Here is a 20,889-nt window from a genome sequence, read left to right as displayed (position 1 = left end):
TGGAGGCCTGGAGCTTTGCTGGGACGAATACCTTGATATACACTGACCTAGACACTGTCCAGTACTCCTGTCCTGCTGATTGGACTGTGGTCTCTGTTGTTGGTCTATGACTGGCCTCCAATTTTTAAACACATTTTCTTCTGTCCACAGAACGTGGTCCATGAGCTGCGCATCACCAACCAGGTGATCTACCTGAACCCGCCCATCGAGGACTGCCGCTACAAGCTGTACCAGGAGATGTTTTCTTGGAAGATGGTCATCCTGTCCCTGCCCCGCATCCAGAGCCAGAGATACCAGGTACGGACCACTGACCCTGCATCCAGAGTCAGAGATACCAGGTACGGACCACTGACCCTGCATCCAGAGTCAGAGATACCAGGTACGGACCACTGACCCTGCATCCAGAGTCAGAGATACCAGGTACAGACCACTGACCCTGCATCCAGAGCCAGAGATACCAGGTACGGACCACTGACCCTGCATCCAGAGCCAGAGATACCAGGTACAGACCACTGACCTTGCATCCAGAGTCAGAGATACCAGCTATAGACCACTGACCTTGCATCCAGAGTCAGAGATACCAGGTACAGACCACTGACCTTGCATCCAGAGTCAGAGATACCAGGTACAGACCACTGACCCTGCATCCAGAGCCAGAGATACCAGGTACAGACCACTGACCTTGCATCCAGAGTCAGAGATACCAGCTATAGACCACTGACCCTGCATCCAGAGTCAGATACTAGGTACGGACCACTGCAGCTAGGTCATCCTGTCACTATCCTGTATCCAGAGTCATCGATACCAGCTACTGCTGCTGCTACACATAGGAACTGACCTGTAGAGGGGTTTCTTACATCATCTATCCCCCTAATTTGAAAGAAATACCAGTCAGCTAGGAACGTGAGAGAGGTGGTATAGTTCTGCCAGAGGGTCTACTGCAGAACTCGTACTACGCCCAAAGCTTGAAGGTGCTGAAAAGCAATCAGACAAGCCTGCCGTGCTGTACTGGGTTTGAGTATAGCCTGGTAGATGGTCTTTGGTACTCTTCCAGCTTTTTAAAGTTAGTTTAACCCCTGCTATGCTGCACCAGGTGGGCGTCCACTACGAGCTGTCGGAGGAGGAGAAGTTCTACAGGAACGCTCTGACCAGGATGCCCGATGGCCCCGCTGCTCTGGAGGAGGCCTACAACGCCGTCAAGGACAACGTCAATGAGGTGGAGCAGTACGTCAAGGTAAGAACAGAGAGGCCTGCCTTAGTGGCTGGATACTGGCTGTAGCGGCTTTAGTCATCTGATGGTGTTGCTGTATACTGACTAGACCTGGGTGGAAATGCCATCTCAAATCCGTTTAGTGTCCTTGAGTCTACCTGAAGAGGTGGGTGTGTGTGGGGGGAGTGGGGTTTCGTTTTTGGGAACAGCCCATACTTTGACTTGTGTGACACTGACTAATAAGCAGTACAGTACTGAATACTTCATTTATACAGGTGTACATGCCGGTATTTATCTCCCACATGGTGTAGAAGATGACCATTTCTGCAGTTTCCCCCCTGGGGATCAATATAGTACCTACCTACCTACCTACCTACCATGTACCTCTCCTGTCTATGTCTGCAGGTGTGGCTGCAGTACCAGTGTCTGTGGGACATGCAGGCTGAGAACATCTACAACCGCCTGGGGGAGGACCTGACCAAGTGGCAGGCTCTGCTGGTCCAGATCAGGAAGGCCAGGGGAACCTTCGACAACGCAGAGACACGCAAGGAGTTCGGACCCGTGGTCATCGACTACGGCAAGGTAACGGCTGCCCCCTCTCCTTCTCACTCTCCCTACTCCTCCTCACCCCCTTCAATCTTCTCCCTCTCCCCATCCCAATCCTCTCCTGCTCCACTTCCTCCTTTCTCCTCCTCTTTCATCTCCATCTCCCTCTTATACCCTCCTCTGCTTTCCCCTCTCTCTCTCTCTCTCTCTCTCTCTCTCTCTCTCTCTCTCCCCCTCCCCCACATCGTTCCGTACTCCCTCTCCTCCTGTCCTCTCTAAGTCTCCATGATGTGCGTTTCTCTCCAGGTCCAGTCCAAGGTGAACCTGAAGTACGACTCCTGGCACAAGGAGGTGCTCAGCAGGTTCGGTCAGATGCTGGGGCAGAACATGCAGGACTTCCACTCTCAGATCTCCAAGGTAACCAACCTTCTCAAACTGCCGTCTCTGATCTGTTATAATCAGAATCACCTGTACTTGCATTATCATCAGAATCAACTGTACTTACATTGCTATCATTAGAATCACCTGTACTTACATTATCAGGATCACCTGTACTTAAATTGTTCTAGAGATGTACCCTGGTCTTTAACGGTAAAGTGGCACAGTTACAGCATAGATAACATCTACAATACAGCATCTATTGTCTTTGGGGCTCACTTGAATTTGAATGTATTGAAAGGATAGCCCCTTGAGATGCAGCATCTCATTTTCCACTTCTCCTCTATCTAACCCCCTTTCTCCTCCTCTTCCTCCCCCTGTCTGATCTTCCTCCTCCATCCTTCAGTCTCGCCAAGAGCTGGAGCAGCACTCTGTGGACACGGCCAGCACCTCCGATGCCGTCACCTTCATCACCTACGTCCAGACACTCAAACGCAAGATCAAGCAGTTTGAGAAGAACGTGGACGTAAGTACTATACACACATACATATATATATATATATATATATGTGTGTGTATATATATATATATATATATATATATATACATACACACACACAAGCGTGCGGACACACACCAGACACGGAGGAGGCGCCAGACATTGTCCCATGAATGGGAAAATTGAGGTTCTCCAGCTTCTGACCGTGTTCTGCGATGTTCTTCTGACTTGTGTGTTCTGTGTCCTCCAGCTGTTCCGTAACGGCCAGCGCCTGCTGGAGAAGCAGCGGTTCCAGTTCCCCCCCTCCTGGCTCTACATCGACAATATCGAGGGCGAGTGGGGCGCCTTCAGTGACATCATGAAGAGGAAGGACACCGCCATCCAGCAGCAGGTGGCTAACCTGCAGATGAAGATCGTCCAGGAAGACCGCGCTGTCGAGAACCGGACCACCGATCTGCTCACTGACTGGGAGAAGACCAAACCAGTCGCTGTAAGAGACATCCATCTGTCAATATCCATCTGCTTATGACCTGATCTTTTCGTTTTATTTTAGTAGTTATTTCCTATGGGTTTTTATTCAGGTGTTTAACGGAACTGATTAACATTTTACTGACTTAATGTTTAACTGGAGGTCTTAATTCCCATTTGCCTTCCCGTCCTCTAGGGGAGCCTGCGTCCAGAGGAGGCCCTCCAGTCCCTCACCATCTACGAGGGGAAGTTTGGCCGTCTGAAGGATGACCGGGAGAAGTGCGCCCGTGCCAAGGAGGCCCTGGAGCTCACAGACACCGGACTGCTCAGTGGCAGCGAGGAGAGGGTGCAGGTATGCTTACAACACCTCACACAGGAAGTACTAGTCGTCTTAGAGGGTGCAGGTATGCTTACAACACCTCACAGGAAGTACTAGTCTTCTTGGAGGGTGCAGGTATGCTTACAACACCTCACACAGGAAGTACTAGTCTTCTTAGAGGGTGCAGGTGTGCTTACAACACCTCACACAGGAAGTACTAGTCTTCTTAGAGGGTGCAGGTATGCTTACAACACCTCAGACAGGAAATATTAGTCTTAGGGGGTGCAGATACTCAGGCAGGATTTTAGCACAATAAGTCATCTTCAGTCACTGCCAGTCTCAAGTGAACCAAGCCTTGGGTCCTGGCCAGAGTGAGTACATCTGTTCTGACATGCATGTGTGTACATCTCTCTCTTGCCCTGTAGGTGGCGCTTGAAGAGCTGCAGGACCTGAAGGGGGTGTGGTCCGAGCTGTCCAAGGTGTGGGAGCAGATCGACCAGATGAAGGAGCAGACCTGGGTGTCAGTCCAGCCTCGCAAGGTAACACATGCATACAAACCAGTCACTTCCACCAGCCGCACGAGACGACAAAAACATCCACCAATCCGTGTGTGTGTGTGTGTGTGTGTGTAGTTGCGGCAGAGTCTGGACGGCCTGCTGAACCAGCTGAAGAACTTCCCAGCCAGGCTGAGGCAGTACGCCTCCTATGAGTATGTCCAGAGACTGCTGAAGGGGTACATGAAGGTGAGTCTCTCTCTCTCTCTCTCTCTCTCTCTCTCTCTCTCTCTCCCTCCCTCCTTCCATCCCTCTCCCCCTTTTCCTCGGCCTCAACACTGAAAAGCTCCTCAAACCAAGAAAAAGCCTCACACCGCTTAAAACTCTCATCAGGCAAACAGCTCTATATACTCACTGCCCGAACTGAGACATTGCCTCTGACCCGCCTGGCTCTCTTCCGGCCTGTCAGATCAACATGCTGGTGATCGAGCTGAAGTCAGAGGCTCTGAAAGACCGCCACTGGAAGCAGCTGATGAAGCGTCTGCACGTGAACTGGGTCCTGTCGGAGCTGACGCTGGGCCAGGTTTGGGACGTGGACCTGCAGAAGAATGAGATGGTGGTGAAAGACGTCCTGCTGGTGGCTCAGGGAGAGATGGCCCTGGAGGAGTTCCTCAAACAGGTCAACTGCAACATATATCTAAATATACTGCAAATAGCCAGTGTCATCTTTCGAGATAAGATCAATTAGAGATGTTAGCCTGGCCTCAAAGAGGTGGACATATGATTATACTACCACTATACCACATAACCAGTTATAGACAAGTAGCAGTCAGTTATAATTTCATAGTTGGGGACATTCTGCTGATTTACCAAGGGGAGATGGGCCCTGAGGAGTCTTCACAAGTCACCCAACAAAGCAGTTGTACTCTTATGAAACGTTTTTGAGAAGTTCTTTGTGGTCTGACTTGAATACCTCTGTTCTCCGCGGCTTTGTAGATCCGCGAGGTGTGGAACGCGTACGAGCTGGACCTGATCAACTACCAGAACAAGTGCCGTCTGATCCGCGGCTGGGACGACCTCTTCAACAAGGTCAAGGAGCACATCAACAGCGTGTCAGCCATGAAGCTGTCGCCTTACTACAAGGTAGGCGGAATCACACACACACACGCATACACAGGTGCACTTTAATACACACACTGAGCCCACAGTAGTAACGGCCTCCCCTCTCTCCACCACCCAGGTGTTTGAGGAGGACGCCCTGAGCTGGGAGGACAAGCTGAACCGCATCATGGCGCTGTTCGACGTGTGGATCGACGTGCAGCGACGCTGGGTGTACCTGGAGGGCATCTTCACCGGCAGCGCCGACATCAAACACCTGCTGCCCGTCGAGACGCAGAGGTTCTCCAGGTAAGAGGAGGCCCCTGGGGCTGGAGTGGACATCTATTAGATAGTGATGGTGAGGTAGTTGGTAGGTGTTCTCCTTAGGTAAGGAGGAGACACTGATAAAGGTTATGGAATGGCAAATTAATGAAGATCTAATAACATCACTCATCTGGTCTCTCTCTATCCCTCTCTTCGTCCTGCAGCATCAGTACAGAGTTCCTGGCCCTGATGAAGAAGGTGACCAAGTCTCCGCTGGTGATGGATGTGTTGAACATCCAGGGGGTCCAGAGGTCGCTGGAGAGGCTGGCCGACCTGCTGGGCAAGATCCAGAAGGCCCTGGGAGAGTACCTGGAGAGAGAGAGGTCCTCCTTCCCCAGGTAAAATACACACACACACACACACACACACACACACACACAAAGAGAGGTCCTCCTTCCTCAGGTAACACACAGTTATTTGAAAGGTCCTCCTTTCCAAGGTATGGCTCTCACACACATGCAAACATACCTGGAGAGAGAGAGGTCCTCCTTCCCCAGGTAAAACACACACACACACACAGAGGAGGGGTCCTCCTTCCCCAGGTAAAACACACACACAGAGGAGGGGTCCTCCTTCCCCAGGTAAAACACACACAACTGTCAAGGTCATTCATCCCTCCCCTCGTCTCTAGGTTCTACTTCGTGGGAGACGAGGACCTGCTGGAGATCATCGGCAACAGCAAGAACGTGCCCAAGCTGCAGAAGCACTTCAAGAAGATGTTCGCCGGCGTGGCCTCCATCATGCTGAACGAGGACAACACGGAGGTGCTGGGCATCTCGTCCCGCGAGGGTGAGGAGATCCTGTACAAGACGCCCGTCTCCATCACCAAGCACCCCAAGATCAACGAGTGGCTGACCCTGGTGGAGAAGGAGATGAGGGTGACCCTCGCCAAGCTGCTGGCCGAGTCCGTCACAGAGGTCACGGCCTTCAACAAAGGAACCATCGACCTGGCCGCCTACATCGACTGGATCGACCGCTACCAGGTAGATCTGCAATGCTTTTGCGTAAATATAGAAGTTAGGAAAGGCAGATGTAAACGTGTGTTCCTCCGGCCCCCCCTCCCAGGCCCAGCTGGTGGTGCTGTCGGCCCAGATCGCCTGGTCCGAGAACGTGGAGGCAGCCCTGACTACCATCTCTGGCGGCAGCGACACGGCGCCCATGCAGCTGGTGCAGAGAAACGTGGAGGCGACCCTGAACGTGCTGGCCGACACCGTGCTAATGGAACAGCCACCGCTCCGCAGGAGGAAACTGGAACACCTGGTACTGCAATTCCATCGATTTGTTTATTGAAATGATTTATTGATCGGTTTGGCTTTATTTGATCACTAAATGTGTACCTGGTACGGCAGAGAGCCAATCAAGATGTATTGATTCAATTCATTTTTCACATCAAAAATTGTGCTTGATTGTGTTTTAGATTGAAACCCCTAACCAATGAAGTCTAGGTTCTAACCGGTTCTAACCATGCTTGCGTCCCTTCTCAGATCACAGAGTTGGTCCACCAGCGGGACGTGACCCGAGCTTTGATCAAGAACAAGATCGACAACCCCAAGTCCTTCGAGTGGCTGAGCCAGATGCGGTTCTACTTCGACCCCAAGCAGACGGATGTGCTGCAGCAGCTGTCCATCCAGATGGCCAACGCCAAGTTCAACTACGGCTTTGAGTACCTGGGGGTGCAGGACAAGCTGGTGCAGACCCCCCTGACCGACCGCTGCTACCTCACCATGACCCAGGCTCTGGAGGCACGGCTTGGGGGATCCCCCTTCGGTAGGGAGCAGGGACTACACGCATGCGCACACACACGCACATGAAGAGACGCACAGAAAAGTCACCCATTAACTCACTTTCTATCTCTCTGTAGAGACTGATAAATGTTGTTAGTGATTCTGATGATGATGGTGGTGGTGTTGTTCAGGTCCGGCCGGTACAGGGAAGACTGAGTCTGTGAAGGCTCTGGGCCACCAACTAGGACGCTTCGTCCTGGTCTTCAACTGTGACGAGACCTTTGACTTCCAGGTACAGTACACACCCCTGACATACCACACACACACACCTGCAACATCAGCCAGACACCCATACCTAAAACATGGCTTCACACCTGATAGAACATGGCTTCAACCAAGCACAGATGCATTAGCCAGAAAACACCATCTGATATCAGCAGTAAAACCACATCCACAGACGTGCTAGTGTTCTGAAACGTACAGATGTCAATACAGGGGGGAGAAATTATGTATTGGGGAAAAAAAACCTGTATTGAAAGTTTGTGTGTGTGTCTTCTTGCTCTTGTCGTCCTGTCCTGTAGGCCATGGGTCGTATCTTCGTGGGGCTGTGTCAGGTGGGCGCCTGGGGCTGCTTTGACGAGTTCAACCGTCTGGAGGAGAGGATGCTGTCGGCCGTCTCCCAGCAGGTCCAGTACATCCAGGTGGCCCTGAGAGAGCACAGCAACGTCAACAGAGACCGCAGTACGTCCTGGCACACTACCTAGTATACATACTAGTTCCTTGCAGACATACTACCTATTATACATTTGTTCCTCGCCGACATACTACCTAGTACACACTGTCCAGTATACCTACCTCTGCATACTACATACCTGCAAACTAGTCGCCTTTCAGCTACAATCGCCGTTTTTTTGGTCAATTGGGTCATTCACATGAATCGTGCAGATCCGGGGAGTTTTCCCAAAAAGGGGGGGGGGGGGGAATGACTGCGTTTGATGTTCAGGCTAGAATAAACCTTATTGGATAATACTAACTGGTTAGCTTGGCATAGATATAAGTACAAACTTGGATGCTACAAGCTAAATGTTATAGAGTAGTGGTGGGTCATTCAATTCAGAATGTGAAATAGTGACTAACCACAGCAGACGAAATCCTACAGATCCTGTTGGATGTAACGTTGCTTGATCTCCAGTTGAATAACGTAAACGTCATGTCAACAGCGTCCAACATCCATTCCAATTGCACAAGTTTTCTCCCAGGATCTCCTCATACAGCGTTTTTTCATACAGCCCAAATATCTCCAAAGCTAATCACTTGTTAACGAAATCTCTGATCAGCTGTAGTTTGGATATTTTGCGGTTTAAAATTAGGATAGAGAACACTACTAGTTGCCCCTCAAGCAGAAACGAAACTTGTCCGGTAGCTTTCTTTCAAGGAATTCCAAAATAAAAGTCACGGAAAACAATTGCACAACAAAAAACAACTTTTTTTTTTTTTTTCCTCACTTGGCATTGGTCCGAATGGTATACTGAAGTATGAAGTCTACTGAATCTGATATATACAGAATAATATTTGGAGGGCCTATTCATCAGTTAATAAGTGATAATAATTGGTATACATACCTCTGCCTAGTCTACATATTACCCATTGTGAACACTACCTAGTACACACTTGTCTAGTACAGCAACTCAAACCATCTCACTCTCTCACACACACACACACAGCGACCTGACCCGTGTGTCTCGCCCTCCCCCCAGGCGCTCCCATCACCTGTGAGCTGCTGAACAAGCAGGTGAAGGTGAGCCCGGACATGGCCATATTCATCACCATGAACCCCGGCTACGCCGGCCGCTCCAACCTGCCCGACAACCTGAAGAAGCTGTTCAGGTGCCTGGCCATGACCAAGCCCGACCGCCAGCTCATCTCCCAGGTCATGCTCTACTCACAGGGCTTCCGCACCGCCGAGATCCTCGCCAAGAAGATCGTGCCCTTCTTCAAGTACGTCACCATGGGGGCTGATGGCCGTTAGGGTCTGACGTCAAAGGGCTGGGACGCTCAGGATAGATGGAGCAGATAGAGGAGCAGAGCAAGTCGGAGCAGAAGCTGACAACTTAATTAGATGGTTCTTTAATGAGTCTACTGGAAGTCAGTGGGGGAAAGATGAGCTCTGATGGAAAGATGAGTGTGTCTTAGCTTACCTGCATCCACTCTTCATTCAGTGACAGTTGTGCTGTGATATTACTGTGTGGTAAGGTTGTCCCCTCCCCTGTCTCAACCCCTCAGACTGTGTGACGAACAGCTGTCATCTCAGAGCCACTACGACTTCGGCCTGCGAGCGCTGAAGAGCGTGCTGGTCAGCGCCGGCAACGTCAAGCGAGAGCGCATCCAGAAGATCAAGAGGGAGAAGAGGGAGCGCGGGGAGAACGTGGACGAGAACGAGATTGCAGAGAACCTGCCGGAACAGGAGGTGAGGGAACTGGAACGGTAGAAAACCTGAGCAGTAGGGAACCTGAACAATAGGGAATCTGGACAGTAGATAACCTGGATGGTATAGATGGGGGACTTGAAAAGAACTTTGAGAAAAGAACTTTGACAGAGAATCAGAATGTTGGGAACCTGGAGGAACCTAGTGGAAGATAATTTTTCTATTCCTAATGTTACTCCAAATTACCCATCACCCTAACATGCATCCCTTTTCTCCCCCCCCCCCCCTCCATCTCCAGATCCTGATCCAGAGCGTGTGTGAGACCATGGTCCCCAAGCTGGTGGCGGAGGACATCCCCTTGCTGTTCTCCCTGCTGTCCGACGTGTTCCCCGGCGTGCAGTACATGCGCGGCGAGATGACGGCGCTGAGGGAGGAGCTGAAGAAGGTGTGCGCCGAGATGTACCTGACCTACGGAGACGGCGACGACGTGGGCAGCATGTGGGTGGAGAAGGTACGCGCCTGCTCTCCGTTTTCACCTTCAGCTTCAGACGGGAGAGCGTCGCTTCTGTGGTTTCATCCAAAGCTGTGGATGGCTGATGTCTAAAGGTTTTCTGACACAGCTACCACTCCTACCCACCACTCGGAGCTCAACCCAAGCCTGTCTGTACTATATTATACAGTATATACAAACTAGTTTATTAAACTATACATGGACTAGTTTATACTTAGACTCACAAGTCAGTCTCTAAACACTGCGCTCAACTCGAAACTGAAGACATTTGTCCAGATTTCACATAGCCTAGCTAATGTTAGTCCTGTCCACCACCAAAATGTCCATTAGCAGCGATGCCAGTTTTAGCAATGTTAAACTATTGACTTATGCTAAACAGGCTGCCGATCTAAAAGTAATCTATTTTTGGCATTGCATTTTTGTTTTTATCAAGTATCTGCTTGGCTATTTCGCACGCCAGGTTTTTATGCGAGTCTGTGCCACCATCCCACTTTCAGGAGAGGCGGGAGGTTCCGTTGGGGGGGCCGCCCCTCCAGGGCAGCGGTAGGGAAAACACTATATAACCCCCTCTCCTCTCGCGCCCCCTAGGTGCTGCAGCTGTACCAGATCACCCAGATCAACCATGGCCTGATGATGGTGGGTCCCTCCGGCAGCGGGAAGACGATGGCCTGGAGGGTGCTGCTGAAGGCCCTGGAGAGGCTGGAGGGCCTGGAGGGGGTTGCTCACATCATCGACCCCAAGGCCATCAGTAAGGACCACCTCTACGGGACACTGGACCCCAACACACGCGAGTGGACCGACGGTCTCTTCACACACATCCTCAGGAAGTAAGGACACACGCATATGCTCTCTCCCTCTCTCTCACACACACACACACACACCTCCATCTGTAGGGCACTGATTGGTCTGTGTCCTCTAGGATCATCGACAATGTGCGCGGCGAGCTGCAAAAGCGCCAGTGGATCATCTTCGACGGAGACGTGGACCCAGAGTGGGTGGAGAACCTCAACTCTGTCCTGGACGACAACAAGCTGCTCACCCTGCCCAACGGAGAGCGTCTCAGCCTCCCTCCAAACGTAAGGTCTCCCATGCTACTACCAGAGCTTCACATCATATACCACTTAGTCTCCCTTACTACGACCAGAGCTTCACATCATATACCAGTTAGTCTCCCTTACTACGACCAGAGCTTCACATCATATACCACTTAGTCTCCCTTACTACGACCAGAGCTTCACATCATATACCACTTAGTCTCCCTTACTACGACCAGAGCTTCACATCATATACCAGTTAGTCTCCCTTACTACGACCAGAGCTTCACATCATATACCATTTAGTCTTGTGCCAGTTCATCATGCCAAAACCATAGATCACTTATATTCAGGGCTGAAAATTAACACCTGCCACCAGCCAAATGCAGGTAAAATGTCCAATTGGTGACTAGATTTCGGAAGGCTATCTGAAAAATATATATACTTGGCCGGTAGATTTTTTCATCTACAGTCCCCTTGGCAGGTGACTCACCGTGAGCCAAAAAGTGAATTTTCACCCCTGCTTATATTCATTCTTGAGTCTGTATTTAAGTCTCAAGCTAAGTCCATGTCCCTGTCTGTGAGTCTGTAGTGGACTCTTGTTTAACTACACCCCCCCCCCTCCACCCATAGGTGCGTGTGATGTTTGAGGTGCAGGACCTGAAGTACGCCACTCTTGCCACGGTGTCACGTTGCGGCATGGTCTGGTTCAGCGAAGACGTGCTCAGCACGGACATGGTGTTCAATCACTTCCTGGCCCGCCTGCGCAGCATCCCATTGGACGAGGGCGAGGACGAGGCTGGCCGCATGAGGAAGGGGACGGAGGACGAGGGGGAAGAGACCGCCTCCCCCATGCTGCAGGTGACCTCTAGTACTCCACCCTGATTGGCTGGTCTGAAAATGACCTCTGAAAACTCCTCTCGTAGGCCTTGTTGATCTGTGGCCGGGTTCCAACAGAGGAGACGAGACGCTAAGATGTTGAAGCCTTTCAGTCAGATTTGACCTGTTTAATCTTAAACTCCAGTTTTCGATCGTTCAATGTTTCAAATGGACGCTTGTTAGTACTACGAAATTGATTGTTTTGTATGTTCTCTGCCTCCCCTCAGATCCAGCGTGACTCGGCGGCCATCTTGCAGCCCTACTTCACCTCCACGGGGCTGGTGATCAAGGCGCTGGAGCACGCCTCCAAGATGGAGCACATCATGGACTTCACACGGCTGCGCTGCATGGGCTCGCTGTTCTCCATGCTGCACCAGGCCTGCAGGAACGTGGCCCTCTACAACAATAACCACCCTGACTTCCCCATGCCCATAGACCAGCTGGAGAGATACATGCAGGTCCGACACGCACTCACTCACACTCTCTCTCTCTCTCACACACACACACACACACACCCTGCTGACCTGTCCTGTTCTGTCCTCCCCGGCCTCCAGAAGTACCTGATCTACGCCGTGCTCTGGTCCTTTTCTGGGGACGGACGTCTCAAGATGAGGGCGGAGCTTGGCGAGTACATCCGCCGCATCACCACCTTGCCGCTCCCCTCCGCACCCAACGTGCCGATCATCGACTACGAGGTAAGCCCCTCCCCTCTGCACACAAACGAGCCAATAATTAGAATTTAACTGAATTTTAGCTGACATCGCAAAGCTCATCCGTTTGATTTGTGATCATGAAGAGTGTTACATTCACCTTATAGATGTGATCTCCATTAGTGTGTGAGCGTCCTTGGTTTTGTTCCTGATCTGTTATGTACTTTCTGTGACCTTTCACTGCTTGCATCTGCACACACACCCCTCACATTCACAGAGGCCTCTATACATTCTATGTAGCAAAAAAACCGAATTGTTTTACATTTGTAGCCCCAATTTTCAAGTGTCTGGATAGAATCTGACGTCTCTGACGACTTCTCACATACTCTTCTCTCCTCCTGTCATAAAACTAGCTTTGTCCCAGCAGCCCTCACTCAGTTGAACAAGTCGTAGCAACGTTGCACTGACGATCTTTTGGTTATAGGGGTTTTAGTGATGATTTTACTTCTACTTTTACTATTATGTTTGTCTACTGTCTGTTTGTTGTATGGATGACTCTACTGCAAACCAAATCTACCTACGGATACGAATAAAGTACACTGCAACTGGACTGAAACTGCCCCCCTCCCTGCAGGTGTGCATCTCCGGCGAGTGGCAGTCTTGGCAGGGCAAGGTGCCCCAGATCGAGGTGGAGACCCACAAGGTGGCGTCCCCCGATGTGGTGGTGCCCACCCTGGACACGGTGCGCCACGAAGCCCTGCTCTACACCTGGCTGGCGGAGCACAAGCCCCTGGTGCTGTGCGGACCGCCCGGCTCCGGCAAGACCATGACCCTCTTCAGCGCCCTGCGCGCCCTGCCCGACATGGAGGTGAGGGGGCCGGGCTGGCGGCCTGGCACACACTGGCGTACACCATTAATGTTGTTGTGTCCATGCTGCCGTTGGAGGCTGGACAACATTATAGCATCAACACTCAGGAACTGAATTTTTCAAGAAATCTTCAGCAACCAATTGATTATTTTTTGGAAGTAATGGGGTTTGAAGGGCAAAGATTTTTAAACCCCACCTCCCTCCCCCCCTCCACCTCTCTCTCTCCTCCCCTCTCTCTCCCCTAGGTGGTTGGTCTGAACTTCTCCAGCGCCACCACCCCGGAGCTGCTTCTGAAGACGTTTGACCACTACTGCGAGTACCGCAGGACCCCCAACGGTGTGGTGCTGGCCCCGGTCCAGCTGGGCAAGTGGCTGGTTCTGTTCTGTGACGAGATCAACCTGCCGGACATGGACAAATACGGGACACAGAGGGTCATCTCCTTCCTCAGACAGGTGGGGGGGGACGGGACGAAAACAAACACACACACACACGAGTAGGAGGAAACAGCCGAAGGTGAACAGATAGAAAGAATGAAAACGGCTACTAAAATGTTTAGTTTGATGAAGAACATGGTGCTCAAAAGGTCACACTCACACGCAATAAATCAGTGACACTGGAGCCCAGCTGTTTGCAAGCCGTTTTCCTTCTTTCTATCACACACACACACACACACACACACCTGGACAGGTACACACACCTGGACAATCACACATTAACTCAAAACACACACACACACTCACCCTCATTGTTGGTGTATAATCCTGGAAGTTTATATGCAAACTGTCTTCCCGTATGCGTGTGTGTGCGTGCGCGCGTAGATGGTGGAGCATGGTGGGTTCTACCGGACCTCAGACCAGACCTGGGTGAAGCTGGAGAGGATCCAGTTTGTAGGAGCCTGCAACCCTCCCACAGACCCTGGCAGAAAGCCCCTCACTCACAGGTACCACCCTCACCTATCCCACAAACCCCCATGATCTTAGCTTGGCCTTCTCAGTGACACACTGTGGCCTTGTCCTGGAGTGTGGCCCAGTTTACACAGAAACTCAACCCAGAATGCAGCAGACTGTTTGAGAGTGGAGAATTTCAGCTGTCGACTTCAATTATCCACACATTCTGGATCCTTCTAAGAGCTCTAACCAGCCCTCAGGTTCAGACGTTCAGACCAGGACTAGAAACGTGTCTCGTTGTTCGGTCAGTGACTCAGAGTTGTGGTTGCCACGGCTCCCAGGTTCCTGCGCCACGTTCCCGTGGTGTACGTGGACTACCCCGGCCCCGCCTCCCTCACCCAGATCTACGGAACCTTCAACCGGGCCATGCTCCGCCTCATCCCATCCCTGCGCACCTACGCCGAGCCACTGACCGCCGCCATGGTCGAGTTCTACACCATGTCCCAGGTACAAGACGACGCGCGTATACACACACACACCAAAGAACCTCTGCTGCAGGGGGCTTGAATCCTAATGGCCGACACCGGATTGAGGGCTGAAAGGTACTGTAGCCCCCAACCCAGCTGGTTGTTCATCCCCTCTGTCTCTCCTCCTACAGGAGCGTTTCACCCAGGACACCCAGCCCCACTACATCTACTCTCCCAGAGAGATGACCCGCTGGGTCAGGGGGATATTCGAGGCCCTGCGCCCCCTGGAGACGCTGCCCGTGGAGGGCCTGATCCGCATCTGGGCCCACGAGGCCCTGCGCCTCTTCCAGGACAGGTGGGGGGGTGGGGCGGCGGGTGGGGCCGGGGGTGGGGGGGGTAAGGGAGAGTTGGAATGGAGAGGTTGGAGGGGAGATGCTGGAATGTGGGGAGGTCACAGACATTGTTCAAATTCAGTAGAAAGTGAAGTTAGGGGTACATTATGTAAACTGCCAAATGGTGTGCACGTGCGTGTAGGGATGTAACGATAACCGGTATAATGATAAAATGTCATTAAATTTGATTAAATTTATCGTGATAATTTTATCATTAAAATCGTGCTAGATTCCCCCGCTTTTGAAAAACTCACTAAATACTGTCCAGCATCAACCAAAGCTAGCAACAGTCTCAAAGACGCATTATTTTAATGTTAATGCAAAAGAAGTGCATAGTGCTGCTAATTTTATTTGTGGTTTTCAATATAAAACTTGGTGAAATTATTATAGCAACAGTCTCAAAGACGCATTATTTTAATGTTAATGCAAAAGAAGTGCATAGTGCTGCTAATTTTATTTGTGGTTTTCAATATAAAACTTGGGGAAATTATTATAGTGTGTGTGTATCGGTAGTTTTAGAAAATTAAGCACATTTTACAATATCGCAATAATACTGATAACCATGATAATTTGGATCACTATAATCGTGATATGACATTTTCACACCGTTACATCTCTACGTGTGCGTGCGTGCGTGCGTGTGTGCGTGCGTGCGTGCGTGCGCGCGCGCGCTGTATCTGACTTGCTGTTGTGCCTCTGCAGACTGGTGGAAGGAGAGGAGAGGAGGTGGACTGATGAGAACATTGACATGGTGGCTCTCAAACACTTCCCCAACATCGACAAGGACAAGGGGCTGGCCAGGCCCATCCTCTACAGCAACTGGCTCTCCAAGGTCTGACAGTGTGTTGGTGTGTGTGACGTGTCATGTAGGGATATTGTGATGGTGTGGTCTGTGGTAAAGTAGGTTGAGAGATGAGCTAGGCCATTGGTGGTGGGGGGGGGTGTGGGGGAGCAAAATAATCAGATGTAGGCCATGAGTAGGCCATGGGGGCAGATGTTTAAAATAAACCAAATGTTTATTTTGTCTGGAACTTAAACAAAACAAAAGTAGTTCACCAAAAACAAAACGGTAGATCTCTATACAGTAGATGTACTAACAAAAAGAGTGAGTGAGTGAGACTGACTGACTGACTGACTGACTGACCATCTGTGTCCCCCTGCAGGACTACATCCCAGTGGAGCAGGAGGAGCTTAGGGACTATGTGAAGGCCCGGCTGAAGGTCTTCTACGAGGAGGAGCTGGACGTTCCCCTGGTGCTCTTCAACGAGGTGCTCGACCACGTCCTCAGAATCGACCGGTAAGAGAGCTTCCTCGCACCCCTCCTCCTCCTCTTCCCCCTCCTCCTCCTTAAGACGAATCGCCCCTGCGACAAAAAGCTGGAGGAGTTGGCAGATTAGTCAATACTTTTAGAGTGCTAAACTGTCCTCTGAGAGCGGACCCATAGAGAATGTTTCTCTTACTCTTCTTGCCCGACACCTGTCTCCTCTCCAGAATCTTCCGGCAGCCCCAGGGCCACCTGCTGCTCATCGGTGTGAGCGGAGCGGGGAAGACCACCCTGTCTCGCTTCGTGGCCTGGATGAACGGCCTGAGTGTCTACCAGATCAAGGTGGGCAGACAGAAGGGCAGACAGACAGAAGGGCAGACAGACAGAAGGGCAGACAGACAGATGGAACGACAGACAGGCTGATCATTACAGTAGTCTAGCTGTAGGAGAATCACGCAGGAGATTAACAAGGCAGAACACATTAGCATGTTTGACAGGCTTTATGTTGTGCTACTGCTATGCTATTTACAGAAGATGTAAGATGACAAAGTCCTGAACAAGGCTGTGTTGCTCTTGGGCTCCCAGGTGCACAGGAAGTACACGGGCGAGGACTTCGACGAGGATCTGCGTACGGTGCTGCGTCGCTCCGGCTGTAAGAACGAGAAGATCGCCTTCATCATGGACGAGTCCAACGTGCTCGACTCTGGCTTCCTGGAGCGCATGAACACACTGCTGGCCAACGGAGAGGTAACACACACTCACACTATATGGCATATATATAGGCAACAACAGGCAGACGTGCGCACACACACACACACACGCACAGCTTCATCACGTGTTGAAACATGGCTGCACTGTTTAATTTCAATGTCACTACAAGAGCTCTATTGACTGATATACCTCTTCCTCGCCCCCCCCCCCCCCAGGTGCCAGGCCTGTTCGAGGGCGACGAGTACGCCACCCTGATGACCCAGTGCAAGGAGGGGGCCCAGAAGGAGGGCCTGATGCTGGACACCCACGAGGAGCTCTACAAGTGGTTCAACAGCCAGGTGATCAGGAACCTGCACGTGGTCTTCACCATGAACCCCTCTTCAGAGGGCCTGAAGGACCGTGCCGCCACCTCCCCTGCACTGTTCAATAGGTGTGCGCACACACACACACACTCCAAACACACACGCACACACACTCCAAACACACACTCCACACACACACACACACACACCACTCCAAACACACACCACTCCAAACACACACCACTCCAAACACACACCACTCCAAACACACACCACTCCAAACACACACCACTCCAAACACACACACACTCCAAACACACACACACACACACACTCCAAACACACACACACACACACACACACACACACACACACACTCCAAACACACACACACACACACACTCCAAACACATGGGAGACTCTGTTCCATATTGACATTCCCTGCCCCCCCCCCCACCAGGTGCGTGCTGAACTGGTTTGGAGACTGGTCCACGGAGGCTCTGTACCAGGTGGGGAAGGAGTTCACCAGCAAGATGGACCTGGAGAAGCCCAACTACAAGGTCCCTGACTACATGCCCATCGTCTACGACAAGCTGCCCCAGCCACCCACCCACCGCGAGGCCATCGTCAACGGCTGCGTGTTCGTCCACCAGACGCTGCACCAGGTACTCCGCCACTTCCCCGTTCAGTTTGATTCGCCGAAACTTTATTAGCACTGACGAGACGGCTGATAATAAGGTTCTGTGTTCGCAAACATCACCCTCCTCCCAGACCTCGACTGGGGTGGGGTCAGAGGTTGATAACGCTCTCTGATCCGTCTCTCGCCGCAGGCCAACAACCGCCTGGCGAAGCGCGGCAGCCGCACCATGGCGATCACGCCGCGCCACTACCTGGACTTCATCAACCACTACGCCGACCTGTTCAACGAGAAACGCAGCGAGCTGGAGGAGCAGCAGATGCACCTGAACGTCGGCCTGCGCAAGATCAAGGAGACCGTCGACCAGGTAACGCCAGAAACTCCGCCCGCCGGAACGCTGCCGTGCCGTGGTGTTTTGCGCACGCGTATTTTTTTGTCTGACCCCGCCCCCCCACTCCTCTGCTGCGTCTGATAGGTGGAGGAGCTGCGTCGCGACCTGCGAATCAAGAGCCAGGAGCTGGAAGTGAAGAACGCCGCAGCCAATGACAAGCTGAAGAAGATGGTCAAGGACCAGCAGGAGGCGGAGAAGAAGAAGGTACAGACAAGCGCACACACACACACACACACATACACACACACACTAGACTCCTCCCAGGTCTAGGTCTATCCTCTCACACCTGGGTGTTGCGTGATTTTGTAGGTGATGAGCCAGGAGATCCAGGAATCGGTGTACAAGCAACAGGAGAAGATCAAAGACAAGCAGCTGAGCGTCAAGGAGGACCTGGACCAGGTGGAGCCGGCCGTGATCGAGGCCCAGAACGGTATGACACTGTGACCGTCAGCTACAGCTGTCACATCAGAACCATGCAACTACAACATCCTCACTACGACTTATCTGCTAGCTGTTGATGGTCGGTCATACTGTGTCTACTGTAACTTGCTGTTGATGACCAAAGCGAATGGAGACTCTCCTCTCTTCTTCTCTCTTCTCCTCTCCTCTCCTCTCAGTTCTCTCAGCTGATCTGTCGTTCCTCTTCTTCCTCTTCCTCCTCCCAAGTTTTTTTTACCTGGTTCTCTCCAGTCTCCTGAGGTTTATCAATATTCTCCTCTCCTTCTGCTCACTTATCGGCCCCTCCCACTCCTCCTCCTCCCCCCCCGGCCTTGCCCCCCCCCCCCCCCGTGGTTGGCGGTGGTGGCGCGCAGCGGTGAAGTCCATTAAGAAGCAGCACCTGGTGGAGGTGCGTTCCATGGCCAACCCCCCCGGGGCCGTTAAGCTGGCCCTGGAGAGCATCTGTCTGCTGCTGGGCGAGAGCACCACCGATTGGAAGCAGATTAGGTCCATCATCATGAGGGAGAACTTCATCCCCACCATCGTCAACTTCTCGGCTGACGAGATCAGGTGAACACTTGCGCGCCCACATGGTTCATCCGTTAAACTGTGTCTTCTCTTTCTCTCCCTCCCCCTCTCACTCCCTCCTTCCCTACCCTCCCTCCCCTCCTCTGTACCCCTCTCTCCATCTCTCCGCCCCCCCCTCCCTCCATACCTCCCAACCCATCACCCCCACCCCCTCCCAGCGGTGAGCTCTATAAAGAAGCAGCACCTGGTGGAGGTGCGCTCCATGACCAACCCTCCCTCGGCCGTCAAGCTGGCCCTAGAGTCCATCTGCCTTCTCCTGGGGGAGGAGACCAGTGACTGGAGAAAGATTAGACAAGTTATTATCAGAGACAACTTCATCAGCAGCATAGTCAACTTCTCCTCAGAGGAAATGAGGTAGACTCCGCCAGGCCTCTTGCCTCAGCGATCCACAGACGGCGATCCGTATCCAATTCATTGATTAATCGATCGACCTCGCAGTTGCGATTACTGCGTTGTGTGTTTATTGGCTGGGTTTGTAGATAATCAGGATGGGTTGACCGGATGATTCGGTCTGCTGATTCTAACTTGCTTGATTCTCCTCCTGTAATTATGGCACACTGTTCAGATCTGACCAGCAGATGGCGACTTGGGATCTCCGTCCATAGGTGTTTGATTAGTCTAGTCTGAACCTCTCTCTCATCAGTCTAGACCAATGGGTCGGGAACATGTGGCTCCGGAGCCATATTTGGAACCCATGGAACAAATTGTTATATATAAACCGTTAATTTCATTATTCTCTCATAAGTCTGCACCACCCAAAGTCCATCTGGACTTAATCACATCTAAAATACTCTTCTCGCCACCCCCCCCATCCCTTTTCCTGTCATGAAGAGGTATCCTCTTTTTTCACACCCACTCTGGGTATGAAAATCAATCATGGCGATTTCTGAGTTCCTGAACGTGCATCTGCTGTCCTGTGCTGACCTCTCACCCGCCCCCCCCCCCTCCTCCTCCAGTGACTCCATCCGTGAGAAGATGAAGAAGAACTACATGTCCAACCCAAGCTACAACTACGAGCAGGTCAACCGCGCTTCCCTGGCCTGTGGACCCATGGTCAAATGGGCCATTGCCCAGGTAGGTGGCTGGAGAACCCCTAACCCTCCATTCACCCCTCTGCTGGGGCCGTAACGCGCCCAAACCCCAAATACCTCAACTACAGGGGTGAAAATTAACTTTTTGGCTCACGGTGAGTCACCTGCCAAGGGGACTGTAGATGAAAAAATCGACCGGCCAAGTATATATATTTTTTCAGATAGCCTTCTGAAATCTAGTCGCCAATTGGAAATTTTACCTGCATTTGGCCGGTGGCAGGTGTTTAATTTTCAGCCCTGCTCAACTAGCATCGCTTATGCAATTCACTAAGGGGCCCTATTTTTGGTTAAATA

The 20,889-nt window shown here is 51.7% G+C and overlaps 1 protein-coding gene across 1 annotated transcript in view; it reads left to right on the top strand.

The window, feature by feature from the left end:
• The window catches only part of dync1h1 (dynein, cytoplasmic 1, heavy chain 1), a 51,605-nt gene that overhangs the window by 18,123 nt on the left and 12,593 nt on the right, over positions 1-20,889 (top strand). Inside the window, exons 11-52 of the mRNA XM_084438189.1 lie at positions 151-297; positions 1,094-1,234; positions 1,616-1,792; positions 2,063-2,173; positions 2,541-2,660; positions 2,884-3,123; positions 3,298-3,453; positions 3,846-3,959; positions 4,053-4,163; positions 4,384-4,593; positions 4,911-5,057; positions 5,155-5,321; positions 5,501-5,674; positions 5,968-6,319; positions 6,402-6,596; positions 6,821-7,103; positions 7,252-7,352; positions 7,642-7,801; positions 8,818-9,058; positions 9,344-9,527; positions 9,784-9,996; positions 10,585-10,823; positions 10,916-11,072; positions 11,664-11,891; positions 12,137-12,367; positions 12,464-12,604; positions 13,194-13,427; positions 13,673-13,879; positions 14,246-14,367; positions 14,656-14,821; positions 14,973-15,136; positions 15,876-16,005; positions 16,337-16,470; positions 16,665-16,779; positions 17,023-17,184; positions 17,364-17,578; positions 17,911-18,115; positions 18,281-18,454; positions 18,563-18,682; positions 18,788-18,908; positions 19,291-19,486; positions 20,461-20,578. Of these exons, the coding sequence (XP_084294315.1) occupies positions 151-297; positions 1,094-1,234; positions 1,616-1,792; positions 2,063-2,173; positions 2,541-2,660; positions 2,884-3,123; positions 3,298-3,453; positions 3,846-3,959; positions 4,053-4,163; positions 4,384-4,593; positions 4,911-5,057; positions 5,155-5,321; positions 5,501-5,674; positions 5,968-6,319; positions 6,402-6,596; positions 6,821-7,103; positions 7,252-7,352; positions 7,642-7,801; positions 8,818-9,058; positions 9,344-9,527; positions 9,784-9,996; positions 10,585-10,823; positions 10,916-11,072; positions 11,664-11,891; positions 12,137-12,367; positions 12,464-12,604; positions 13,194-13,427; positions 13,673-13,879; positions 14,246-14,367; positions 14,656-14,821; positions 14,973-15,136; positions 15,876-16,005; positions 16,337-16,470; positions 16,665-16,779; positions 17,023-17,184; positions 17,364-17,578; positions 17,911-18,115; positions 18,281-18,454; positions 18,563-18,682; positions 18,788-18,908; positions 19,291-19,486; positions 20,461-20,578 (7,323 nt within the window). The remainder of the gene's footprint in view (positions 1-150; positions 298-1,093; positions 1,235-1,615; positions 1,793-2,062; positions 2,174-2,540; positions 2,661-2,883; positions 3,124-3,297; positions 3,454-3,845; positions 3,960-4,052; positions 4,164-4,383; positions 4,594-4,910; positions 5,058-5,154; positions 5,322-5,500; positions 5,675-5,967; positions 6,320-6,401; positions 6,597-6,820; positions 7,104-7,251; positions 7,353-7,641; positions 7,802-8,817; positions 9,059-9,343; positions 9,528-9,783; positions 9,997-10,584; positions 10,824-10,915; positions 11,073-11,663; positions 11,892-12,136; positions 12,368-12,463; positions 12,605-13,193; positions 13,428-13,672; positions 13,880-14,245; positions 14,368-14,655; positions 14,822-14,972; positions 15,137-15,875; positions 16,006-16,336; positions 16,471-16,664; positions 16,780-17,022; positions 17,185-17,363; positions 17,579-17,910; positions 18,116-18,280; positions 18,455-18,562; positions 18,683-18,787; positions 18,909-19,290; positions 19,487-20,460; positions 20,579-20,889) is intronic.

The sequence above is a fragment of the Borostomias antarcticus genome (genome assembly GCF_949987555.1).
Source record: "Borostomias antarcticus genome assembly, chromosome: 5".
Classification (NCBI taxonomy): Eukaryota; Metazoa; Chordata; class Actinopteri; order Stomiiformes; family Stomiidae; genus Borostomias; species Borostomias antarcticus.
The sequence above is the reverse complement of the archived record's forward strand: the minus strand, read 5'-3'. Positions and strand labels throughout refer to the sequence as shown.